At 35.1% G+C, this 26,069-nt stretch overlaps 1 protein-coding gene and 1 long non-coding RNA gene across 2 annotated transcripts; both read left to right on the top strand.

The window, feature by feature from the left end:
- Window positions 1-7,913: 7,913 nt before the first annotated feature.
- Window positions 7,914-24,152, top strand: LOC130054872 (sorbitol dehydrogenase-like). The gene is made up of 8 exons (XM_056165895.1): window positions 7,914-7,979; window positions 11,158-11,191; window positions 11,433-11,597; window positions 19,978-20,137; window positions 20,937-21,121; window positions 22,896-23,071; window positions 23,254-23,375; window positions 23,622-24,152. The coding sequence occupies exons 1-8, from the start codon at window positions 7,932-7,934 to the stop codon at window positions 23,770-23,772; spliced, it is 1,041 nt and encodes a 346-aa protein (XP_056021870.1). The 5' UTR covers window positions 7,914-7,931; the 3' UTR covers window positions 23,773-24,152.
- Window positions 11,996-14,201, top strand: LOC130054873 (uncharacterized). Its single transcript, XR_008803206.1, has 3 exons — window positions 11,996-12,364; window positions 12,512-13,690; window positions 13,951-14,201. It is a non-coding gene; the product is annotated as an uncharacterized LOC130054873 (long non-coding RNA).
- Window positions 24,153-26,069: the final 1,917 nt, after the last annotated feature.

Below are 26,069 nucleotides of genomic sequence, written 5' to 3'. Positions count from 1 at the left end.
CAAAAATGGTTAGTTTTCTTTTTTTCCATGATTCAAACAGTTTTTCTAAGTCATCTACAATTTTTGTCCAATTGTTTTTATAACATATTTCTTTGTTGTGTCCTATATAAATTCCAAGAGTTTTTATGCTATCATTGTTTACGTTAACATTTCTAATTTGTTTATAATGATATTTGTGAGGACCCGTTAATATACATTCTGTTTTTGACATATTTAAATACATACCCGAAACATTGCTGAATTTTGCCATGACTTTTAAAGAATGTTCTAGAGAGGTTTCATCTTTCAGAGGAAGAGTACAGTCATCTGCATGTTGTATAATCTTAATACTGTTAGTCATTCCTGGTTTTTGAAATCCTTTAATATTTGAAATCGATCTAATATTTACCGCTAATATTTCTATAACAAAAAGAAATAATATTGCAGAGATGGGACATCCTTGTCTTATACCTCTCTGCATATTGCATGTTTTGGACATCCATCCATTATTTTTTATTTTAAATATAGGTTTATTGTATAGTATGTTGACCCATTTGAGAAAGTTTTCGCCAAAGTTAAATTTTTTAAGAACTTTCGTCATAAAGTTCCATTCCACAGAGTCGAACGCTTTTTGGAAATCAAGAAATAACATTATTGATTCTATATCATTTTCTTCACAATATTCAAAAATATCAATAATTAACCTTGCATTCAGAGCTATATTTCTCCCTTTTATATAAGCTGATTGATTAACATGTATTGCTTTATCCAACACTTTTTGTAGTCTATTAGCTAAAAGAAAAGCTATTATTTTATAATCAGTATTTGTAAGACTAATAGGCCTATAATTGTTAAGACTCTGAGGGTCTCCTTTTTTAAATAAGAGAGTAATTAAAGATAGTCTTTGTGAATATGTCATTGTATTCTTTTGGAAGATCTCTTGAAGAGTGCAATAATAATGTTGTTTTATGTTTTCCCAGAAAGTTTGATAGAATTCACACGGTAATCCATCAGATCCGGGTGATTTATTTTTTTTCATAATGAATACTGTTTCCGTACATTCTGATAGTGAGGGAAGGGTGTCTAATTCATTTTTTTCTTCATCATTTAGACTATATTCTAATTGTATATTACTTAAATATTCATTCACTTTATTATCATTTTCATTATTTGATGTATACAATTTTTCATAAAAATTGCATGTAGAATCTAATATTTCATCTTCATCAAAAACTGTACCTTTTTCATTTTTTAATGATTTTATCACATTTGATATTTGTCGTCTCTTTTCTAAATTTAAAAAATAAGAGGTATTTCTTTCTCCCTCTTCAATCCATTTTGCCCTTGATCTTACCTGTGCACCTTTTGCCTTTTTGTTTATTAATTCTGTCAATTCATTTTCTAATTTTCTTTTTCTATTCATATCTATTTTTTCATACGGCAAGTCTTCTATCTTACTTATTTCTCCTTGAATAGAATTTATTTTGTTTTTGTAAGATTTAGATATATTTTTCGATAAATTTATACATTTTGTTTTTATATTCCTTTTCAAATTTTCCCATGAATCTAGTGCATTTTCTTTATCGAAATTATAGTTTTTCAGGAATGTATTCATTTCGTTCATGAAGGTTTCATTTTCAATTAAAGATGTGTTAAATTTCCAGTATCCTGGACCTCTAAGGTTTTCATTTACAATCAAAGAAAAAATTAAACACTTATGATCAGACATCCTAGTACCGTTTGAGTGTGAACCAGGAATGTTTTGAAGCCTTATATTTTCACATTGAAAACAAAAGGTATCGGATAGTAAAATATAATCTATTCTACTTGTTGGGATATTTACTCCGTTACACCATGTATATCCTTTTTTTTCGCTTTTCATAGTTTTCCACATGTCGTGTAAATCGAGCTTGTTCAGTAGTTGTTTTAAAATTATAACACTTTTATCTGATTCATTTTCTGTTGAGCAATTAAGGTCACCACATATCAATAGATTATCAAAATTTGCTGTATATTTACTAATCCATTCTTTAGCTCGTTTAAAAAAATCACATCTATAATTGATATCGTTTGGAGCATATAAATTAACTAATGTAATAATTTTTTCATCATATGCTATGTTAACCATGAGTTTCCTGCCTTCATTAGATTTATGTATATTTAGTATTTTGAAATTCAAATCTTTATTAAATAATATTGAAACTCCTCTACTGAAAATTGAATCGGAAAAGCAATGTATTGATATACCTTTCCACCTTGCATCATAATTTAGTACATTTTTTTCAATATAGTGGGTTTCTTGCATAAATATTACATCAAAACAGCTATCATTAATCCAGGTATAAAATTTTATACGTTTTTCTGCAGTATTTAAACCCCTGCAGTTCACTGAAATAATATTTAACTTGTTCATGCGTATGACTGACTAGCGTTTTGTTTTTTTGTTTTTTTTGTTTTTTTTTGTTTGGTAGACTTAACTCTGTTTTTTGCCCTGCTTGTTTCTTGTTGATCTAGAGGAATTGTTGGTAGCTGAAATTTCGTCCGTACGCTGCAATTTGGCTGCCATGCCGTCGAGGATACGTCCAAGCTTGTTTTCACCTGGCCAATGTTGCATTAGAGTATGAGATGTTCCGGTCACGTTCAGCCCGCTACCCCAATAAGTATCCCACGTCGATTCCACCAGAATATCTGATTTTCTGATTTTTGTTAAAGCACTTCTGAATTGTGAACAATGCTGTAATTTAGATTCCAGTATTTCCCGCATAACGGAGTCTTTAGATGTAATCCAAGCATCAGATTCCAGGACCTGACCTCCTACACGTTTGGCATCTAAGGCGGTTTCAGCTTTACTTACGGCTTCTGCACGGTTAAGATCACCAGAACGTAAGGATTTGATGTGTTGGAAAGCATGTTCGGCTGAAGGATATGTTTGCCCGAAAACCTTTAACTCAGTAGGGAAGAAATTTGAAAGAGGGTTATCTTTTCCAGAGAAGCATACTATGTCCTCCTGGTGAGTGACATATGATCTGCATTTATCCGATCCCGGAAAGTGACTTGGTAGCTTGCATATTCTACAACTCTGCTCGAATTCGCAAGCATTTTTGTAATGGTCATCTGCCCAGCAGTTTGTGCACTGCTTCTTTCGTTCCCGTAGGGGTTGGCCTTTGTGAGATATGGTACAGCGTAAACCTGCACATGACGCAGAGCGTGGAAGGAATTTTCCATTCTCTAGAGGCGACATATACACAAAACGATTTCCATTTAATATTTCAGTCATTCTGTGGGTTTTAGGATGTCTGATTTTTTCATATTTGATATCACTTGTTAATTCTACTCCTAGACCCAAGCCTTTGAGCATCTTTTTAATACATGAATCTTCAACCGATAGAGGTATACCTTTAATTAGGACTCGAACAACTTTCTCATCAGGAGAGTCTGTACCCGCAGAGAATGGGTTCGTGTCATAAACCTGGATTGATCTGCTTCCAAGTGAGAATTATTGATCTCTTTAAAAATAATTGAATGAAGAAATTAGATAGATTCATCAAATCATTCATTTATATCGAATTCCAAATCAAAATTTCCCGAGCAATGATTCGATCACATTGATACGAGCATTGAATTAAAGAGATCACCAAATCATTCATACCGAGTTCCACTGAATTAAATTTTGCAAGCAATGATTTCATCACATTGATGCGCGCATGAATTGAATTGATGAGAGCAATAATTGAATTGATGCGCGCATGAATTGAATTGATGAGAGCAATAACTGAATTGATACGCGCATGAATTAAATTGATGAGCATCAAATTAATCACTGATCTCGTGAATTGATTTCAATCGACGAGAACTTGCGATTAATTCAGTGGTTAATTGGGGGGGGGGGGGGGTAGAAGGCATACACCCCTTTTGTTGACAGAACATGATCTAGATGCATAAATTTATAAATAATATATATCTTCCCATCGTCGCAAACCACGGGTTATTGTTTCATTCTATGTTTGTGGTTTGCGACGATGACATCTTCCAAGCTATATATAATTATTAAATAAAGTACTAATAAACATATAATTCAGCTCAATAGAATATATATAACAATTATCAAGCTGCCTCGCAATCAGTCATCACTAGAGCTGCTCTACGGAACACATGTCGGTCCTTGCGTCAGAACCCCCCCCCCCCCCCTTAATTTACCAGACTTTTTAAACAGATTTCACGTTTCATATTTATCAATGATTAAAATTTATGAATGATTAAAATCAAGTTTTCCAATTCTTTCATAAATACAAAGTTATTTCACCCGGAAATATGACTAAGTTAGAAGGAAAAGAAATTTGTAATGGAGGACCCTTAGAACGCACCATTTTGTAGTCTGAGAGGAAGAATATTAGGAAGAAGAAACCCAAGAAAACTTGAGAATACAGTGCCGAGAGGGAGTGCACCGGAGACGTAGAAGATACATGTAGGCGTTTAAATTTTTTTTAAACATAAAGAAAAGTTATTTATTACGAAAGCCGGATAGGCTCATTTTTGAAAAGTAAAAAAAAAAAAATCCGACTTGTTATAACGAATTAGTTATCTCGTTATAACGACTTAATTATCTCGTTATAACGAGTTAGTATCTCGTTATAACGAGTTAGTATCTCGTTATAACGAGTTAGTATCTCGTTATAACGAGTTAGTTATCACGTTATAACGACTTAATTATCTCGTTATAACGACTTAATTATCTCGTTATAACGAGTTGATATCTCGTTATAACGACTTAATTATCTCGTTATAACGAGTTGATATCTCGTTATAACGACTTAAATATCTCGTTATAACGAGTTAGTATCTCGTTATAACGAGTTAATCATCTCGTTATGACGAGATAATTATCTCGTTATAATGAATTAGCTATATCGTTAAAATGATACATATTACGGAAACGTTGTAATACCTTCTCTTATTCCCGAAATCTAAGATTAGTTTGAAAACAATTTAAGCATTAATACAATTTCTATATATTTAAACAAATATCTCCAAGATAAAAAAAAAAAACATGTCAACTTCGTAAGTGTTTGTAAAAATATCTTATGAAATAAATCATCAAAGTATATCAATTTGCAGATGTTTGTAAGTTTATATATCTTATTTGAATATTTTTTTGTGATATTTAACAACAGAAATAAATTCAAACTACTGTTTGCTTGGTCAGCCCGTGTTTACATTTATTATATAAAAGAAATGAAGTACATTTAGTGATATTTTTCAGTGACTGTTTACTTTATTGGTGGATTGGCATTACAGATTACAGGCTCTTATCCCTGTTTTTCAAAGTAAGGGAGAGGACAGTGTTATGAGAAGTTGACTTCACAATTGTCTGTGATTCTTTACAAGCAAATAAATAAATAAATAAAAATCCATAATAAATTAAAATCTAAATAAACCCAACCTTCAAAATCCTGGAATGGGGGGGGGGGGGGGGGGGGGGGGCAAGGAAAAGCACGCATGCACACACAAAATAAACGACGATTTTACTCAAAACTCAAACTTCACAATCGTAAAGGGTCGGGGGGAGGGTAGCAAGTGTTCGTCCTCCTCTACACGGGTTCAATTCATAGGGTCAAATGCTGTCTGACGAGTTACAGTGCATGCCAATTGTGAGAACGTTCTTTTTATACTACTTTTGACTACGGATTATTCCGATTGCCTGATCAAGATGTGGGCTTACCGCGGGGTGCGACTGTCAACGCTCGCAACCTTCACTTGTTCAAGCTTACATCCTTAACAGTCGACACTACTTTGAAAAGACGCAAGGGGGAGGGGGTTATAACCCAATATATTTTACTTTGGATTGTAAAGATATAGTTTTTAATGTAATAATTAACGGGAAATGTACGCTGTCAAACACGATGTCAATAGGCCACATCGCTCACCTTAAGCCATCTTAGCCCTGCCGTTGTTCAAGGTCATTAGGTCAAACAACAAAGTATAACAAGATATAGATACGAAATAGAAAGCCCTATCTTAAATAGTTCAGGAGATACTAAATAGGTCAGAGTTTTTTCAAACATAGTTCAAACTCCAAGGTCAAAAGATCAAATACCATTGTGTCACAAGGTCTTGCCAAAGAATATATACACAAAATATGAAAGCCCTACCTAAATAGTTCCGGATTTATTTAATAGGTTATGTTTTCTAACAAGTAGGTCAAACTAAGAGTACAATGTCACAAGATCAAAGGACATAAGATGAAATGAAAGGTCTTGCCATAAGAAATGTATATAAGATATGAAAGATCAATCTTAAATAGTTCAGGACATATTGTATAGGTCAGAATTTTATTAAAAGTAAGTCAAACTTCCAGGTCAATGTCATAAGATCACAAACCATGCAATCACATGAAAGGTCTTCCTGTAAAGAATGTATGTACAAAATATGAAAGACGTAGCTTAAATGCATGTAGTTCAAGAGAGTTGTAATGATTTTTCCTAAATATATCAGCATACAAAACTTTTATCCTCCTATTGTGACCCCCATCCTAACCCCCTGGGACCATGGTTTGAACAACCTTGAATCTATTCTATGTAAGGAAGCTTTCATGTAAATTACCACTTTTCTGACCCAGTGGTTCTTGAGAACATTATTCAAAAATTTCCCTATACATCTAAATGTAGACTTTGATCCCCTATTATGGCCCCATCCTAACCCCGGGGACCATGGTTTGAACAAATTAGAATCTATTCTATATCATGGAACTTTCAAAGTTTCAACTTTTCTGACGCAGTGGTTCTTGAAAAGAATATTTTAAATGATTATCCCTATATATTCGCATGTAAAACTTTGATTCCCTATTGTCACTTACCTCTGGGGGCCATCATTTTAGTAACCTTGAGTTCACTATGTCAGAAAGCTTTCATTTAGATTTACATTTTCAGGCCAACTGGTTCTTGAGAGATTTTTAAATTCATTCAATTTTTGCGTTATCGTGATTACTCCCCCTTTAAGGGACCTGTCCCTTCATTAGAACAAACTTGAAATCTCTTTACTCAAGGATGCTTTGTGCCAAGTTTGGTTGAAATTGACCTTGTAGTTATGGAGAGGAAGTTGAAAATGTTTACTGACAGACAGACGGAGAGACGGACGCCGGACAAAATGTGATCAGAAAAACCCACTTGAGCCTTCAGCTCAGCTGAGCTAAAAAAAGGAAAAGCTCTCTAGTCCTACGTGTTTGCATTAGTAGTATAAATATATTTATATTCTCAAGAAAATCATCTACATCTAGGCTGGCTGATTTGTTGCTCAAATATCGAGTTAGTTCGAACACGTTGTCAAACCATTTTGGTATATTGAAACAATAAAATCTAAATTCATTCATGACAATGGAAGATAAGTATTTTTGTTGAATCGTCACCTATTCATTTGTTGCATCTAAAAATAAACATTTTTTTGTCATCTTCACGACGAATAAAATTGTTACGCAATACATGTAGTCATCATAAAATAATAAATTCAATTTTGCGGATTTTGTTATTCATAATCATTGTGATTAAATTTTGGAAAGAACAGGCCCATACCATTTCCATAGGTACTAACTCGTTATAACGAGATAATTATCTCGTTATAACGAGATACTAACTCGTTACAACGAGATAATTAACTCGTTATAACGAGATACTAACTCGTTATAACGAGATAATTAACTCGTTATAACGAGTTGAAATATTTTTTTACTCTTTCAAAATGAGCCTAGCCGGCTTTCGTAATTTAATGAAATTTCGTCCGTGATGAACTTGTACTTGTGACCTTGCCAGTGAATATAAAACAATGGAATTTGGTATATAATGAACTGCCATTTAGTTGGTCATTTGAATGTTATCATTCACACAGGCCCTCCGAACGTGTTGTAAATTAATATTAAACAGCTATGACTAGATCATACCGCCATATTTTCACTTAGCACAATGGCCAACCCAACTGTTATCTTGAAAAAGCAGGGAGAAATCGCAATTGTAAGATTGTATACAGGGCCGTAACTGCCGATGAGGCAGACGAGGCAACTGCCTCGTCTGATTTTTTGGCAAAAAAGAAAATAAAATTATATAAATGTTATATTATAGGATATATGTTTAAAATGAAGACAAGCACCTTTGTCTTTGACACCATATTACGATTCTTTACATAGTACAAATGAAACACAAACATGATAAATTGGGATTTAAAAAGTGTCATTTTCAGTCGTAAAGTCAATCGGCGGCCCCCAATCCCCTGCCTCCCCTGATTTAGAACCCTACTTACGGCCCTGGTATACGATTAATATTTTGGTACTAATTAACGATTAATATTTATTATCTGTTCTTTGTCACGTGTCATGCAGGTGTGTGGATCTATTAATCGTTCCCATATGAGCTGACACAAATCGAGACGAAATAGGTCACGGCGCGATGAAATCCAATGCCTTGTAGGCCTAATTATGGTTCACAGTACGGAACACCATCAATTTAACGACTGTTAAAAAAAAGTTAGGAATCTATTCTCTAGATAAAGCAGTCTTGCATTATAAGTTGGTCATAGTTTAGAAACAATAGATTGCTTTTTTCAAATAATAAAAAAACCCCAAGAAATTCCATTTTAGGAAATACGTGAAGGTATGATGCGTCAGCTTGATTTAGGCTCTGTGGAAACCAGGGGGATAGAAAGACCGAATTTATATAGCCCCTCGTTATGGAGCGCCAAATTAACATAAACTCAAATAATTGAAGATATCTTCATTTATTTGAAGATATCATCAATTCAATTATTGCTCCCTTTAATTGAATTAATGCGCGCATTTGATCAATTATTGCTCTCATCAAATGCATTAATGCGCGCTTCAATTCATCTATTGCTCTCATCAATTGAATTAATGCTTGCATCAATTGAATTAATGAGAGCAATAATTGATTTAATGCGCGCATTAATTCAATTATTGCTCTCTTCAATTCAATTGATGCGTGCATAATTAATTCAATTAACGAGAGCAATAATAGATTTGATGCGCGCATTAATTCAATTATTGCTCTCTTCAATTCATTTGATGAGAGCATCAATTTAGTAGAAATATTGCTCGCAATAATTAATTTAGAGCTCGGTATAAATAATTTGATGATCTCTTTAATTCAATTGAAGATATCTTTAAATCAATTACAATGCTTTTGTATAAGGAATTAATGCGTGCATCAATTCTTTTAAAGAGAGCAACAATTCAATTAAAGATATAATTTAATTCAATTGTGGATATGTTGAATTGATGATATCTTTAATTATATAGTTGCTCTCTCTAAAAGAATTATTGCTCTCTTCAAATGAATTAAAGATATCATTAATTCAATTGAAGAGAACAATAATTGAATTAATGCGCACATTAAATAAATTATTGCTCTCATCAAATGAATTAATGCGCGCATCAATTCAATTATTGCTCTCATCATTTGATTTAATGTGCACATTATATCAATTATTGCTCTCTTCAATTGAATTGTAGCGCGCATCAATTCAATTGTTGATATCATTTATTCATTTGAAGATATCATTAATTCAAGTAAAGCGCGCATCAATTCATCTGAAGAATTAATGCTATCATCAATTCAATTAATGCGCACAATAATTCAGAATTGAAGATATCATTAATTATTTGAAGATCTCTTTAACCCTTTAACGCCCAGTGATATCGTTAATTATTTGAAGAGATCTTTAATTCAATTGTTGCTCGCATCAAATGAATTGATGATATCTTCAAATAATTGAAGATATCTTCAATTATTTGAGTTTATGTTAATTTGGCACTCCATACCTCGTTTCCACAGAAATTAGATTTAGGCTACTATGTAGTGGTGGGTATTATACTGGGGGAAAAAACCCAACAGTTAGTACTAAGTAGTAATTTTTCACTGAATGTTTTGAAATAATTTTTTTATACATTTTTTTCCTTGTTACATCAAACATTGAAATCGTCTACTGGATAGATGATTCTATAGAATTTGAGGACAATAAAACATGTTTCCATAAAATCCTATAATAGGTCTCTGTAACTAGAGATGCTTTTTGAGAAATGCCATGTCTGAATGACGCTCAACGCAACAATTTGCAGTTGCAAGAGGTTTCAATGTCACACAAAGCACCATATCTCGCCTTTGGAATAGACATCAACAGCATGGTTCAACAAACGATTGTCAGAGAGTAGGTAGACCACGTGTGACGTCGGAAGCACAGGATCACTTCATCCGATTACATTGTCTAGCTGTCATCTAGAGCATCTACCATTCCTGGGATTCGCGGAATATTGGATCAGACTGTTTGCAATCGACTACAGGAAGCTGGGATTAGAGCACGCAAACCTGTTTGTGTAGCATTGATCTGATTCCACAACATTGCCAGAACTGACTTTAATGGTCTCATACTTATAGAGTATGGCCGTAGCAATGCTAGCATACAGTTTGGTTCAGCGATGAATCTAGATTTTAATTGTAGAGGCCTGATGGAAGACTCAAGAGTGCATAGGCGCCAAAATGAACATTTTGCAAAAATCACATCGAGGAGGCTGACCGGTTTGGAGGGGATATTGTTATGTTGTGGGCAGCAATATCTTATAACTAAAGGGCAGGGCAGCATTGGTTCACATACAGGGTATTGTGACGGCTCAACGGTATATTGATGAAGTCCTACTGTCACACGTGGTTCCTAATGCAGCATCCTGGAACATTATTCCAACATGACAACGCCAGATCGCAAACTGCTCGTCTAACACATGATGTTCTGTAAAGACACAATATCCAGGTTCTTCCTTGGCCAGATTTGAACCCTATCGAACACTGGAGAGGTGCATCCACCAAAGACGACCGCAGCCTCAATGGGTCCAAGTTCTGCAGTTGGAGTAGAACAACATCCTAAAACAGTTTATTAGAGACTTAACTGCGTCCAGGGAATGCGTTGTCAGGCAGTTATTGTTGCTGGGGGGGGGGGGGGGGGGGCACACTAGATATTGGACTGTTAATAACTGTAATTGTCATTAGTGGTTGTGATACTTTGATTATAAACCCAGTAATTACATAATTTTTGTTGTACACTGCACAAAAAATATTGAAAACAACTGAAAGTCAAATGAATATTCCATATAATTGAATTAAATGTTTTGATTATCTTAATTTTAAGGAAGACTGTCCCATTCCTGAGCCCAAACCAGGGGGTATGTATGATTTTTCTTCTTAGAAATAAAAATCATCTCATTTTTTGGTAACAATAATCAATGATCGATTATAAAATTTTGTAGTTCTTGAAGTAACAATGTTTGACCTTTTGCACTAGCTTTGTCACTATTTGACCTCTTGCACTAGCTTTGTCACTATTTGAACTTTTGCACTAGCTTTGTCACTATTTGACCTCTTGCACTAGCTTTGTCACTACTGTTTTCAATTCTTTTCTATAAGAGGTTCAGCTGTGTGTGCAGGATGTTGGGATCTGTGGATCCGACGTTCATTATTGGCAGCACGGAAGAATCGGCGACTTTGTTGTTAATGCACCAATGGTACTTGGTCATGAGGCAAGTGGAGTGGTCAGCAAAGTAGGGGAAGGCGTGTCCAACCTCAAAGTTGGTAAGTTCTGATTTATCTAATAAAACACTCCTTAGCACTGAAGCAAGTAGCTGCAGAATTGTACCTCCCTGTGAAAGAATTTGGATTATATCCCAATCCCCCCCCCCCCACCACCACCACCAAGAGCTACAGATTTGCAGCTGCATAGCAGGGTTGGGTTGGAGGTATGATATAGGAACCATCATTTCCACGTATCTTGTTTTAGTTTTAGCGTCTGGTTTTAGATATAGTGTTGTATAGATATATAATATCACTATACACTCAAGTTTCACCTAAAGGTTCCCTAGTGTGACTATTTTATGATGGTGAATCAAGGTCATTTGGACAAGGTCAAGATAGTCCAAGCAGTGTAAAGATGTGCCACATATTTTGTCTCTCCTTATTCTTAAAGGTTCTTAAAGGAAGAATTGTTTTATTCGCAGGACACTAAAAGGTAACGAATGAACTCGGTATGATAATGAGATCATAATGAGCTGATACGTCATGACAGTTGCCCCGCCTTGATCAATCCATATTTGGAAAGATATACACAAACTCTATTTTTAGGATCATATAAAAATATATCGGAATATTGCCTTTATTCTACGCTTAAAATTAGTCAAATTTCCCTGATTTGACAACACATCACAAGGCATTATGATGAGAAATACCCTGGTGAAGTTTGTCGTATGGTTGGAATCAGCGTCTAAAATACGCTTACTAGGCACATGGCAAAGACGACGTTCAGAAGATGTCAGCTGTATAACTTTGAAATCGGAAAAAACAAGGTAAATTCTCGTAATTGAAATAATGATGTATGAATACCTGAAACCAAGGTTGTCAACAATGAAAGTAGACAACATTTACTGTGTTTTATACATTGACTCAATAATTTAGAGGTAGTATATACATAGTTTGATGTTCTTTGTTTACAGGCGGGTATCTAGGCAGTAAATTCCACAGACACCTGAAGATTGGACACTACCCCCCCCCCCCCCCACTCTTTCTTTTGATTTTTTTTGCGATAATTTCTCACACGTAGCCGATGTGTAGCGTATTGGGTGCACACACGCAAAATATGCCTATATGTTAGAGAAATGATGCTCAAATGGTACCAGTTGTTGTTTGTTTATATAAACATGAGCACAGGCAGGTATCTAGGCAGTAAACTCCACAGGCACCTAAAGTATGGATATTACATGACCCCCCCCCCCCCCCCCCACTCTTTCTTTTGATTTTTTTTCTTGCTATACTTTCTCTGAAATAAGTCGATTTCCTGTCTATCTCATCCTTCTTTCGATTCAGGTAATCCTTTCACGCTTTTTGTAAGCTTCTACCGGTATCATTTAATTTATTTATTGATTCACCAAGCATGTTGGCATACAATCATGTTACACAATGATGAGATATGTATAATGATGACAAACTAAATACTAACAGTTCATATGCATATATGTAAAAACGTGTATATATATTTGGCATGTACATATGACATCTAACTGTATATATAATTTAGTATTGCAAGTATAACAGCCTATGATTTATTACAAAATTTGTGCTCAATTTTTTTTGTACCCTACAAGGCCACTCTCTAAAGCTTACAAAAAGTGTGAAACGATTACAGTACTTTTAAAAATCGAAAGAGAAATGAGTTCGACAGGGAATCAACACATTTCAGATTTATCGCTGCAAAAAAAAAAATTCAAAAAAAGGGGGTGGGGGGGCTAGTATCAGTGCATCAGGTACCTGTGGTAATATCTTGTACAAACGCACGTGTAACGACATTAATTTTCATGCTCTAGATTTACAGTCACATTTAATTTTATCAAGTGACATACAAAAAAAATAATAAACTTGGGATATTTTCGCTTACATTACAGTTTGAATAAATGGAAGAAAAATAAAAGACTTTGAATGTATACTGATTGCCCACATTTTTTATGTGTATTTGAGACCCTTCTCCAATACATTGAATGTTTGCAGCATATGTATTTATAATATGAGATAATGCTATTTACAGATGTGCATGATACCAACAAGAATATGAACTTTTCAAAGAGCATATTTCCAATTTTCCACATCTCTAGAGCTGTGACCACAAATGTACATGCAAGGTAATTTTTACAAACTTTAAGTAATCCAATCAGGCACTGGATATACATAAATATAGGCATTATTTACATCTAGTCAATATTAATTTCTTCAAAATGATAAATTAAAAGAAAATTCATATGAAGCATGTTTTGATATTGCTGTATGGTATGGAATTTGAATGTTTTTATGTTATAATGCACATATAAACTTGAACACTTAGACCTACAGTACTGTGTTTTAAATATTTTTGACTGGCAACTTTCTTCTTTTTTCCATTTAGTACCCACAGATGACAGCCATATTGACTCCAGTGGATAATATTTACCTCCATCAGCTGGTTACTACACTGTACATAGTGGTCAAACCAGGATATCCACTAATTGCTTTCAGTGATGTGAATTGTCATCTACATTTGTGCTTATGAACTTTAGTAAACTGTCAAGTTTTAATACGAAGAAAATGACTGCTGAAAAAGCATCTAATCTTGTGTTCTATGAATGTTTTCAATTAAACACAAAACAAAATGAGAAATAGTTTTATTGAAACTTAATTGAAATTCACTTTGAATTACTTTGCATTGACTGAGTACTTCAAATTTTAATCGTTCTACATTTTCATGGTCAAGTGATAAAAAGTATTTGAGAGTGTGGGGGGGGGGGGGGGGGGGGGTCATATGAAGTAAAAAGATTAAAGATTGACACCCATTTGGTGAACTAGATATTTTACACACTGCAGCCACTTATCTTTATTTTCAATGATGACTTAAGAATATTTCTTAAAAATGGAAAAAATAGACCCCCTCCCGAAGTAGTGGAGGAATATGTGTCACTTCTGGTTTTCCGGTAGCTTGTATGATGGCTGTATTCTAGATACAAATTTTGTTGAAAGCTACTTTGAAGTTGTCATCTTAAACTATTTCTAAACGAAATTCAACTCGAGTCGTTAAGTATTCCCACGGATTTTTTATATACACAGTGATATAATACAAATATTCTTTGTAGAACAAGATATATATACCCCCCCCCCCCCCATCATTATGTATGTTTCGTTGCAAGAGCAGATGCTGCATGGGTCCAGACTCCTACCCAACCCACTCAACTTGAAAAGTAATAACTCCATGACATTTTCATCGTTTTTAAAACTATCAAATTAAGTTATCCCCTTCCCTAAACTGTTTCATTGCAAGAGCAGCATGGGTCCAGATATAGACAACCACCCTTCAACAGTGTTTCATGAAAACATGCATGTAGTGTGTCATATTTTTGTATATATTCTACATCTATTTAATAGATACTGCATGTTTGTAACCTTATTTAGACACACCCCCACCCCCCAATGCAAGGATTGACACCCAAGACTATATTCCTGGATCATCACATGATTTTCACCGCGAATCGTCAGTTACAAATTACGCACTGAGTTTGATATTTTATTTTAAAAGCTCAGAAATATAAGAACTTGCTGTACTAATGGCTATCACATATGATGTGTTCGAGGTAATGCAGAGAATTCAACACCGCACCGATTTCTGTGAAATTAAATGCATACTTCTTTGCATCAGATTAAATTTTCAATAGATAGATAGATAGATACTGGTGTGTTATTGTATTCATACCAAAGCGAAGAAATATTTTTTAATATATGTAATACATATATTACACACTTGTTTAAAACAATCACATTGAAGGAATTATTTCGTTTTAGGCCTAGATCGAAGGTAGATATAGTGCATGTATATTTATGTGTGTAGTCTGATTAAAACCAGCTCCCTTCTAATGGTCCCTGACGACGATATGGTAAAAAAAAAAAAAGGGGGGGGGGGTAATCAGACTGTCATTCATTCATGAGGTTTAAGATTGGAATCTAAACAATCTGATTGTAAACAGATCTTTGATCCGCTCCGTTATTATTATGTCGTTACAAACGTACAATGTTTGAATACAAACTAGAGTTTAAAATGTTTCTGAAATTAGTTAAATATAGCTGTCTTGGTTACTGGGAGTACAAGATCAACAGTCCGGTACAATACATTTATTACCAGACTGTTAACAGGCACTGTCCCATTGGTGCCCCTGTAATCAAGTCAACAATTCATGAATACCTTTTTTACTGAACACTTCATACAATTAATTGTTTTCATTTATATAATCATTCTATTCTAACTTCTCTGCATTAGCATAAAACATTCAGAACAATTGGATCGTACATGCACATGTGTTTTATACTTGCATACTGTACTTACTAAACTATAATTAATATACTGATTTGATTACAATTTCATTATGTATTCACACAACACACTTATCCGCTGTTTCAGAAACTGATGTGTGAAGCAGTTGGGTTATTTTATTGTATATATCAAGTTGTTAATCTAAATCTTGTCTGCAATCAGTATTTCATATATAATTATAGATATGTGTAGTGCAGAAGTGTGAACTCTGATAGTATTAGTGATTCTGAATGATTGGTTTTTATTCCCATTGCTGTACATGCCCCCCCCCCCCCCTTTCCCAAGGAACCTTGATTGGCGAATAAACAACAGAGATAGAGAGAGAGAGAGCGTTAAAAGATTAAAACTAAGGTAAATGTTTCTTGGTTAAAATACATTGGTTGTCCTGCGTACATGTATCATGTATATATTTACAATACATAATAAATTGTAATTTTCCCGCCGTGTTACTTCCCTTTCCAGTATCTAATTTTGGATCAATAGTCTACATCAGTGCTGCGTTTGAATATTAATTAGATAGCGTGTTTACATGAATATCGAAGATAAAACTGGATGGCGGTAAGAGGAAAATAAATGTATTGTGATAACATGAGATTATTTGAAAGCATTGAACAAGGCTTTATCTAGAAATCACTGTCCAAATCTTGAAATATTCTTGAACAATACACTGAACTCGAGAAAAAACACAAATAAACAAAGTGCAGGGGTAGGTTTTCATATTGCGGGCCATTTTTAACTTATTTGCATGCGGATGATGCAATTTGGACAGTGAATACTGGATTCTGTGAAACTTATACATTTCTATCATGTCATGTTTTTATTGGTTTATGTACAACTGCCTGTGCGCCGTGTCGATTTATGATCATCTACTTGCGTCTTGTATAATCTGGTCAAATGACGTCATATGACCCTTGACATCTTACGTAAACATGCGAAGTGAAAGTACAGGAGACGTATATATGTTGTGGTACTTGAAAAGTGTCTTTAGTTTTGTAATATTAATAAATGAACTACACCCAAAACAATAGGATATAAAGCTTCATTTTTCTGAATAATTCTTACACATGACCTTAAGTCACACGCGTTCTGATTTTTTCTTGGTGATCCTCTTGCCATATCTTTCTTAGTATACACTTAGTATTCGAATATTTGGCATGTAGATGCATTACTGTAGTAATATGTTCCATTTATCCTAGTAAACAAAACATGACGTTGTATAGTTATCTCAAAGGTCAAATTACTTGTAAAATTTAGCAAATATTGTCAACAATATTTTTGCTCCCTTCAAAGAAGAAGGGCATATTGCTTTGCACCTGTCATTAGGTATGTCGGTGGGTAGACCATATGTTGTCTGCACAATATCTTGAGAACCATTCACTTGATCATAATGATATTTCTTATGTGGGTTGGTTATGGGTAGTGGAGGTCCCCTATTGATTTTCAAGTCAATAGGTCAAGGGTCAATCCACTCTAGACATGGGAATATACTGTCCACTCAATATCTTGAGAACCCTTTGCCTGACAGACATCAAACTTGGTACACTGGTACATTCTAAGGAGTAGATGACCCTATTGATTGTGAGGTCACATGGTCAAAGGTAAAACTGGACATAGGGAGATATTGTCCACTCAATATCTTGAGAACCCTTTGCTTGACAGACATCAAACTTGGTACACTGGTACATTCTAAGGAGTAGATGACCCTATTGATTGTGAGGTCACATGGTCAAAGGTAAAACTGGACATAGGGAGATATTGTCCACTCAATATCTTGAGAACCCTTTGCTTGACAGACATCAAACTTGGTACACTGGTACATCATAAAGAGTAGATGACCCTTACTAATTTCAGTTCACATGGTCAAAGGTCAAGGGTCAAACTGAACATACTAATGTTTTGTCTCCTATATTTTAAGAATCGTTTGCTTGACAGACACCAAACTTGGTACACTGGTACATCCTAAAGAGTTGATGACCCCTATTGATTTTTAGGTTACATGGTCAAAGACCAAGAATCAATCCACTCTGGACGTAGTAAGATATTGTCTGCTCAATATCTTGCTATTATCAATTGAATGATGCCTGTGTATAACCCTTTTCTATTTTGCACCACGGGGGCCAATATGCTTTACATATATTTCTTGTTGTCTTACTATTCTGATATTTAGTTCATGTAGTGAGATTCAAAATATATGCCTGAATTTTGAAAAAAAATTAGTTGAAATTTTAATTTTAATTTGTCAAAATCTTAATCTGTTTGGAAATTTACTATTATCCACATTTAAATTGATTTAATGTTAGCAATTAGTATGTCTGATTCTGAACATTTTAAAGATGGAAGAGAAATTTGGAAAGATTCGACATTTAATTCTTTCTTCTTTTTTGTTGTTGAGTTGTTTGAATTTCCATTATCTAAAGAGCTGGATAGCATTAATGATCGGTATCTCTGGTTTCAAATATATGATTGAAGAGAAGGAATTAAGCCATTAAGATCCTCAGTATTACAAATACGTACACCATACCACAATATATGAAACATGTGAAATCAGTAGTAGGCCAACACAAGCTAAGGATATTTTCACCTGTTTTGATTTAGCCTGATTTTGTGTGTGTGTGTCATGTTCTTGAATCCTGATCACAAGTTCGAATGTTTCAGTATGTCTAGATCTACCTCCTTTCTCTGGAGTACCCCGACCTCCCAGGCCAACTCGGTGTTAAATGTACAAGTGATGCAACACATCCTGGCTATAATTACAAAGCTAACGAATCATTTGGCAAAATTAATTCATAATTGAGTGATTAACAATAATTAAGGCCTCACCATATGGTGGTTACCATATAGTATCATTCTGTCCATCCGTCCATCTGTCATCACTTTCTATGGCACACAATAACTTACGTTCCTTGGGAAGATTTACATAAAGTTTTACATAGTACTTGGATTAGGGAGAGGAAGCCCCTTTCCATTTTCAGAATTATCAGCTTACCATGAAGCTGGAACTGTAATACTTGACCAATGCAGATTGGTGGACAGATATAGACAGATGGCACAGTGGTTCTATGTGATAGCTCTAGAACAGATTGATCTGATTAATTCACTTCATATTTCAGACATAGATAGACAATAGTGAACTGCATTTGAAGATTATTCCATATTCATTTTTAAGATTGGGTATGAAAGTACGAAATCCATGCAAACAAAAAATGTAAGCACTCCATCGACCATGCATTAAAATCAAGAGGCCTATAGGCCACAATACTCACCTGGGTCAACTTATCCTATTGTTCTTGTGAAGAGTTTTAAAAAAATTAACCATATTATGACCCCAGTCTTGCCCCACAGGGTCATGACTTAACTGAATTTGGATCCACACAACATAATGTGCATCTATAATAATATTGATACATGTAGCATGGTCCCACCCTAACTTCAGGGGGTCATGATTTGATCAAATATGAATTATGTCAGGGGTCATGATTTTATAAAATATGAATCTGCACTAGATTGGGATTTTCAACCCCCCCCCCCTCCACCCATATATTCCCATATAAAACTTTGAATCAGTATTGTTACTTAATTTACCCTTGGAGCATTAATTTGATCAAACTTGAATCTGCACTACCTGAAGATACTTGCATTTTCATTTCCTAATGAGGCCCCATCCTCCCCCTGAGTGTCATGATTTGGACAAATTTAAATTTTCAGTATGTTAGGAAGCTTCCACGTAATTCTGGCCCAGTGGTTCTTGAGAGATTTTTAAATGACCCCCACCCTATTTTTGCCTATCTTGATTATCACCCCTTGGCTCATCATTTAAACAAACTTGAATTCCCTTCACCCAAGTTTGATTGAAATTGGTCCAATGGTTCTGGAGAAGAAGATAAGATTGTTAAAAGTTTACAAGACCAACAGGCAATGGTCAAATTTTGATCAGAAAAGGTCACTTGAGCCTCTGGCTCGGGTGAGCTAAACAGGCGTTCAGTTGATTAAAATCATGTGCGAGTTCTTAGAGTATGTAGTAGATGAGCAGCTACAGATCCATTACTGTATGAACTACATTGTGTTTTGTTGTTATAGGTGACAGAGTGGCTATAGAGCCAGGAGTGCCGTGCAGAGCGTGTAAGAGTTGTAAGAGTGGTCGGTACAATCTCTGTCCTGACATGAGGTGTTGTGCTACACCTCCCTTCCATGGGAACTTGGCGAGATTTTACACCCATGCTGCAGATTTCTGTTTCAAGTAAGATATTACCATAATAAATAACTTAAAGCATGTTGTTATGTGTTGGAAACCCATTTGAGAAAGATAAAACATGCAGGGATGATATTGACTTTGTAGTAATTAGGGCTATACGGACCATGGATATTGGCCTGGATAGCTCAGTAGTTAGAGCACCTGACTAGTAATGCAGGGGTCCCGGGTTCGATTCCCGGTCCAGCCAAAGATTTTCTCCTCTCTTCTTTATATACTACAACTTGATGAAAATTTTGTAAACATTCAGGTTTGGCAGGTTAGATGGTAAAGACATCAAGTACTGTTTGTTAGAAGCACATTTAACCTTATTTGAGACCTGTGTTAATTTCATATCAATAGAATGAATTATCTTAAACTAGTAAAGTAATTAAAACCAATATGTGTAACTGTGTGTGTGTAAAGGGGGGTGGGGGTGGATTTGTCACCCCTAACCACACATCATGCATACTCATTGGATGAATAGAACATATCCTATGTTGCTCTCTAGAAACTTATTAAACAGCAAGCCAAAAACAGTGAACATGTTTGTATTATAAATATGATTGTAGATGTATTGATGGCTTTTTTTCTGTACATCTTTTACTTGTAAAACTTTGTTTGTCCTGAAGAAGGGATGGGTCATCCCAAAAATTTGACAATTGTTCGTATTTAGGTCTGTATGTCATTTTATAGTGCTTTTTGTAATTTTTGTATTTACTTTGTGGATCTGACACTTTCAGGTCCCCACCCCCACACATACACATTTTTGATATCATGTACAAAGGATTTTTTTCTGGAATTTCAGATTACCAGACAATATGAGTACAGAGGAGGGGGCCTTCCTGGAGCCCCTGTCTGTTGGGGTCCATGCCTGCCGCAGGGGTGGAGTCACTTTAGGAAGTAGGGTACTAGTGTGTGGGGCAGGACCGATTGGATTGGTCAACCTAATGACAGCAAAAGCTAATGGAGCTTCAGAAGTCTGTATTACAGGTTAGTATCTAAAAAGGTAGGACCTCACCCCTGTTTGATCCACCTCCAAATTTGATGTGTAATGACTGAATATGTAGACTCGAGTTTCATTGTGAATCATTCCTATGAAAATCATAAAAAGGACATCATATGTGATCATATAATGGATTACATATGATTTATATTATTCTGTGAACTGCATCCAATAAAAACTTCAATTCATTCACATATGATAGGGAATTCCATACATCATACAGTCTTGAGTCCAAATCTGATTGGCCTCCAATATGAAGACATTTTAGAATCTTTCACCCTTCATTCTAGGGACAGGTATGGTGTCCAGATAGAGGCATGTGCAAACGCGTTTCTGAAAACACGCTATCACACAACACGCCGTTGTGCTGTAATACTAACATGCTGTTGCGCTAATACACAATACGCTGTCGCGCTAGTACACAACACACCATTGTTCTATCAAGCTAGTACACAACACACCATTGTTCTATCAAGCTAGTACACAACACACCATCACCCTAACACACAACACGCTATTGCGCTATCACGCTAACACACAACATGTCAAGCTAGTACACAACATGCCGTCATGCTAACACGCCGTCATGCTATGTGTGTTTGGGGGTTAGCGTGATTGCGCTACGGTGTATTAGTGTGATAGCGCAACGGCGTGTTGTGTGTTAGCGTGATAGCATGACAGCGTGTTTTAAGAAACACACAGTTGCGCTTTTGCATATGGGACACCATAGACAGGGCATATCTATGGCACCAAGGATAAAAGGACGGGGAAAGGGAAGGGGGAAATTTATTGGTCCCCTGATACTTTAGTCATTCTATTATGGAATGCTCAACCAACTAAGCTATTTGTCAGTGACGATTGAATCTGATTTAACAGTTCATTCTCTGGTTGTTGTGCCTGGAGAGATTTTGAGAACAATATCATCACATGACTTACGACATTTTGAGTAGAAAAATGAGGCATTAGGATTTTCATTTGTTACTTAAATTAGATGCATGTATTTCTAGAGTGCCTACCGTATATTCTCGCCTATAAGTCAGTTTGCCTAAAAGTCGGTTGTATAGTTTTGGGGTTATTTTGGAGGGAATTGCCATTGACCCATTTACAAGTCGGTCTAACTTTTTTCAAGAATCAGTTAACAATTTCAAATCAATGCTCTAATGTTTTTACCTGTGTTTCAAATAATATTTTGAGAAATGCGTCGACATTGGATATTTTTTCCCAACAAATCAATTTCCTATCAATACTCTCATATATTTATCCGTGTTCCAATAATGTTTTGGGATATGTTATCGATATTTCACTTTTTATTCTCAACAAATTCAACAGTTACTATTTTGTTTATTTCGACCATGTTTGTTGTTTAAAAAATACTAGGCTATACATTACGCCATCTAGAAAAAATACCAATCTTCTTAGGACAAGTCGGACATAGAGTTTTGAACCAAAATTTAACTCCCAAAAATCTGACTATACGGTACATGTTTTTATAAAACTAAGTACCTATGTTAATCTGAAAAATATTGGGATAATAGGTTCCCACTTTGCTTTTAAAGAAACATTGCCAAATAAGCAACAAAATCATTATAATTTCAAAATATTTTTCTTTCATGTTATCTGTAGCTTTCTTAGGAAAACAAATTGGTTTATCCCAAATCTTTCCCCAGAGAGCTATAGTTCTATGTAAGCTTGTCTGCTATCAACATATCTAGTTTTTGATAAAAAATGACCAAGTCATAGAGAAGCAATTGATCTATGCAGACATTGATGAGAAGAGGCTAGAGCTGGCTAAGAAAATTGGAGCTGACTACACAATCCTTGTCAAGAGCAGAGATGGACAGGAAGTAGCTAAACAGATAGAGCAAGTTATGGGTCAGAAACCAGAGATCACCATTGAATGTAGTGGGGCACCACCAAGTATACAAACAGCAATTTATGTAAGCTTTATGATGTTTTATCAAAATTTTAAGACCATAACTTGAAAAATAAATACAGGTATCTTCTTTTTTGTTGTAGCCAATATCTGATTTAAGCATGAAACAATTTTGATAATTTTTTTCAGGGTTTATATATCTGGTGAATATCTACTGACCAAACCTTTTTCTTGCATTTTTGCTAGGCAACCGAGTCAGGTGGTTGTGTGGTGTTAGTTGGACTAGGACCAGCAGATGTCACTTTACCCATCGTTAATGCCTCAGTGCGTGAAGTAGATATCCGAGGCATCTTCAGATACGTCAACTGGTAAGATCTATACCCTGAACATAAAGGAAGAATATCATCCATTGGACTGAAGGCTTGTTTTCTTAGAGGGATGAAATCACCACCTAGTGATTCATAATAGAAATTCTTATGACAAAAACAATATTGGGATTGCCTTCCATTACGCATGCAACATACGGCATACTGTATCTGTGGATATCTGACATGCATATTCTCAACTTTTGCTCATTATTACATGCATTCACACAGTTATTTGTTGTATTGCAGCTATCCAACAGCTATGGCCATGATTTCCTCAGGGAAAGTCAATGTAAAGCCCCTCATCACTCATCGATTCAAACTGCAGGACAGTGTGAAGGCATTCGAGACTGTTGCAAGGGGCGAAGGCATAAAGATCATGATTCACTGTGCTGAGTAACCAGTCAGATCATACTGTGGTGTAGGGTACAAACAGGCATGGAGTATATTTAAATGAAGATGACATATTTTTTTTTTCTTCGAATTAATGAATGAGAATCATGGATAACAAAATAGAAATGGTTACTCATGGTAGAAACTGGCAGACATTGGTAGAGAGTAATCTACCGCATGTATTGACAGAACTTACCTGATCTGCATACATAAAATGTACCTGCATTGATTTTATATTCCTAGTCAGTTTTACACACATGTATTGCCTTGATTCGATATGAAATTGGATTGATTTTGTCTGTGATATAGCCATTCATTAGTTGTAGAATCACATAATCGTATATCTAGTGTTGACCAGTGTACACCAATAAAGGCTCGGACACACTCGTTTCTATTTGTGAGGATTTTTTGAGCCGTTGTCATGACTACCAGCCATTTATGTGGTGCACAGTGATGAGGCTAGTATTGTGACATGAACTACAATTATCTAAGTATTGCACATAGCATTTGCTTGAAATTAAATCTGGCACATTTTGCTCTTTTTATTTAATTTTGACTGGGGTGTCATACATCTTCAACTACCAGTAGATGAGAAAGACATTTTGTATTCAATTCAGATAAAAGTCCCAGGAAGAAAGAAAAATGAATATTGTACATGTATCTTCTATCCTGAACATTTGTCATGGTAAGGGACAATGCATTTCACTGTAAGACATTTTGGGTTAGATTTTAAATATAGCTTTGATAAACAAACGAAAAAACAAGTACATGTAACTCTTAATCTATACACATTTGTAAACTAGATGTTGTTTGTTTTCATGATGAAACAAGAGGCCCATGGATGATATCTGTCCCCTGAGGAATAGCACTGTCTGATGTTAAACATTGACTCCCCGTCGTGCCTTTATGCTGGTTCCAGGCATCATGATATTTACTTGAATCTACACTACACATGGAAGCTCGTATATTGACAAACCATTCACATGAGATGAATGTTAAAGAATGTTCCTATTTCTTTGCATAAATTAAAACCCTTTCTTTGGACCCACTTTTATATAGTTCAGGAGATACTAAATAGGTCAGAGTTTTTTCAAACATAGTTCAAACTCCAAGGTCAAAAGATCAAATACCATTGTGTCACAAGGTCTTGCCAAAGAATATATACACAAAATATGAAAGCCCTACCTAAATAGTTCCGGATTTACTTAATAGGTTATGTTTTCTAACAAGTAGGTCAAACTAAGAGTACAATGTCACAAGATCAAAGGACATAAGATGAAATGAAAGGTCTTGCCATAAGAAATGTATATAAGATATGAAAGATCAATCTTAAATAGTTCAGGACATATTGTATAGGTCAGAATTTTATTAAAAGTAAGTCAAACTTCCAGGTCAATGTCATAAGATCACAAACCATGCAATCACATGAAAGGTCTTCCTGTAAAGAATGTATGTACAAAATATGAAAGACCTAGCTTAAATGCATGTAGTTCAAGAGAGTTGTAATGATTTTTCCTAAATATATCAGCATACAAAACTTTAATCCCCCTATTGTGACCCCCATCCTAACCCCCAGGGACCATGGTTTGAACAACCTTGAATCTATTCTATGTAAGGTAGCTTTCATGTAAATTACCACTTTTCTGACCCAGTGGTTCTTGAGAACATTATTCAAAAATTTCCCTATACATCTAAATGTAGACTTTGATCCCCTATTATGGCCCCATCCTAACCCCGGGGACCATGGTTTGAACAAATTAGAATCTATTCTATATCAGGGAACTTTCAAAGTTTCAACTTTTCTGACACAGTGGTTCTTGAAAAGAATATTTTAAATGATTATCCCTATATATTCGCATGTAAAACTTTGATTCCCTATTGTCACTTACCTCTGGGTGCCATAATTTTAGTAACCTTGAGTATGCACTATGTCAGAAAGCTTTCATTTAGATTTACATTTTCAGGCCAACTGGTTCTTGAGATTTTTTTTAAATTCATTCAATTTTTGCATTATCGTGATTACTCCCCCTTTAAGGGACCTGTCCCTTCATTAGAACAAACTTGAAATCTCTTTACTCAAGGATGCTTTGTGCCAAGTTTGGTTGAAATTGGCCTTGTAGTTATGGAGAGGAAGTTGAAAACGTTTACTGACAGACAGACGGAGAGACGGACGCCGGACAAAATGTGATCAGAAAAACCCACTTGAGCCTTCAGCTCAGCTGAGCTAAAAAAGGAAAAGCTCTCTAGTTCTACGTGTTTGCATTAGTAGTATAAATATATTTATATTCTCAAGAAAATCATCTA

This window comes from Ostrea edulis, chromosome 5 (genome assembly GCF_947568905.1).
Source record: "Ostrea edulis chromosome 5, xbOstEdul1.1, whole genome shotgun sequence".
In the NCBI taxonomy this organism is placed as follows: Eukaryota; Metazoa; Mollusca; class Bivalvia; order Ostreida; family Ostreidae; genus Ostrea; species Ostrea edulis.
This window is presented reverse-complemented; position numbering and strand designations above follow the sequence as displayed.

What these genes read in the sequence shown, in the direction of transcription:
- LOC130054872 (XM_056165895.1), top strand. Translation starts at nt 7,932, where the DNA reads ATGGCCAACCCAACTGTTATCTTGAAAAAGCAGGGAGAAATCGCAATT. An exon ending in TCCTGAGCCCAAACCAGGGG is followed by an intron (nt 11,192 to 11,432) that starts GTATGTATGATT and finishes CTTTTCTATAAG; the next exon opens with AGGTTCAGCTGTGTGTGCAG. An exon ending in CGTGTCCAACCTCAAAGTTG is followed by an intron (nt 11,598 to 19,977) that starts GTAAGTTCTGAT and finishes TTGTTGTTATAG; the next exon opens with GTGACAGAGTGGCTATAGAG.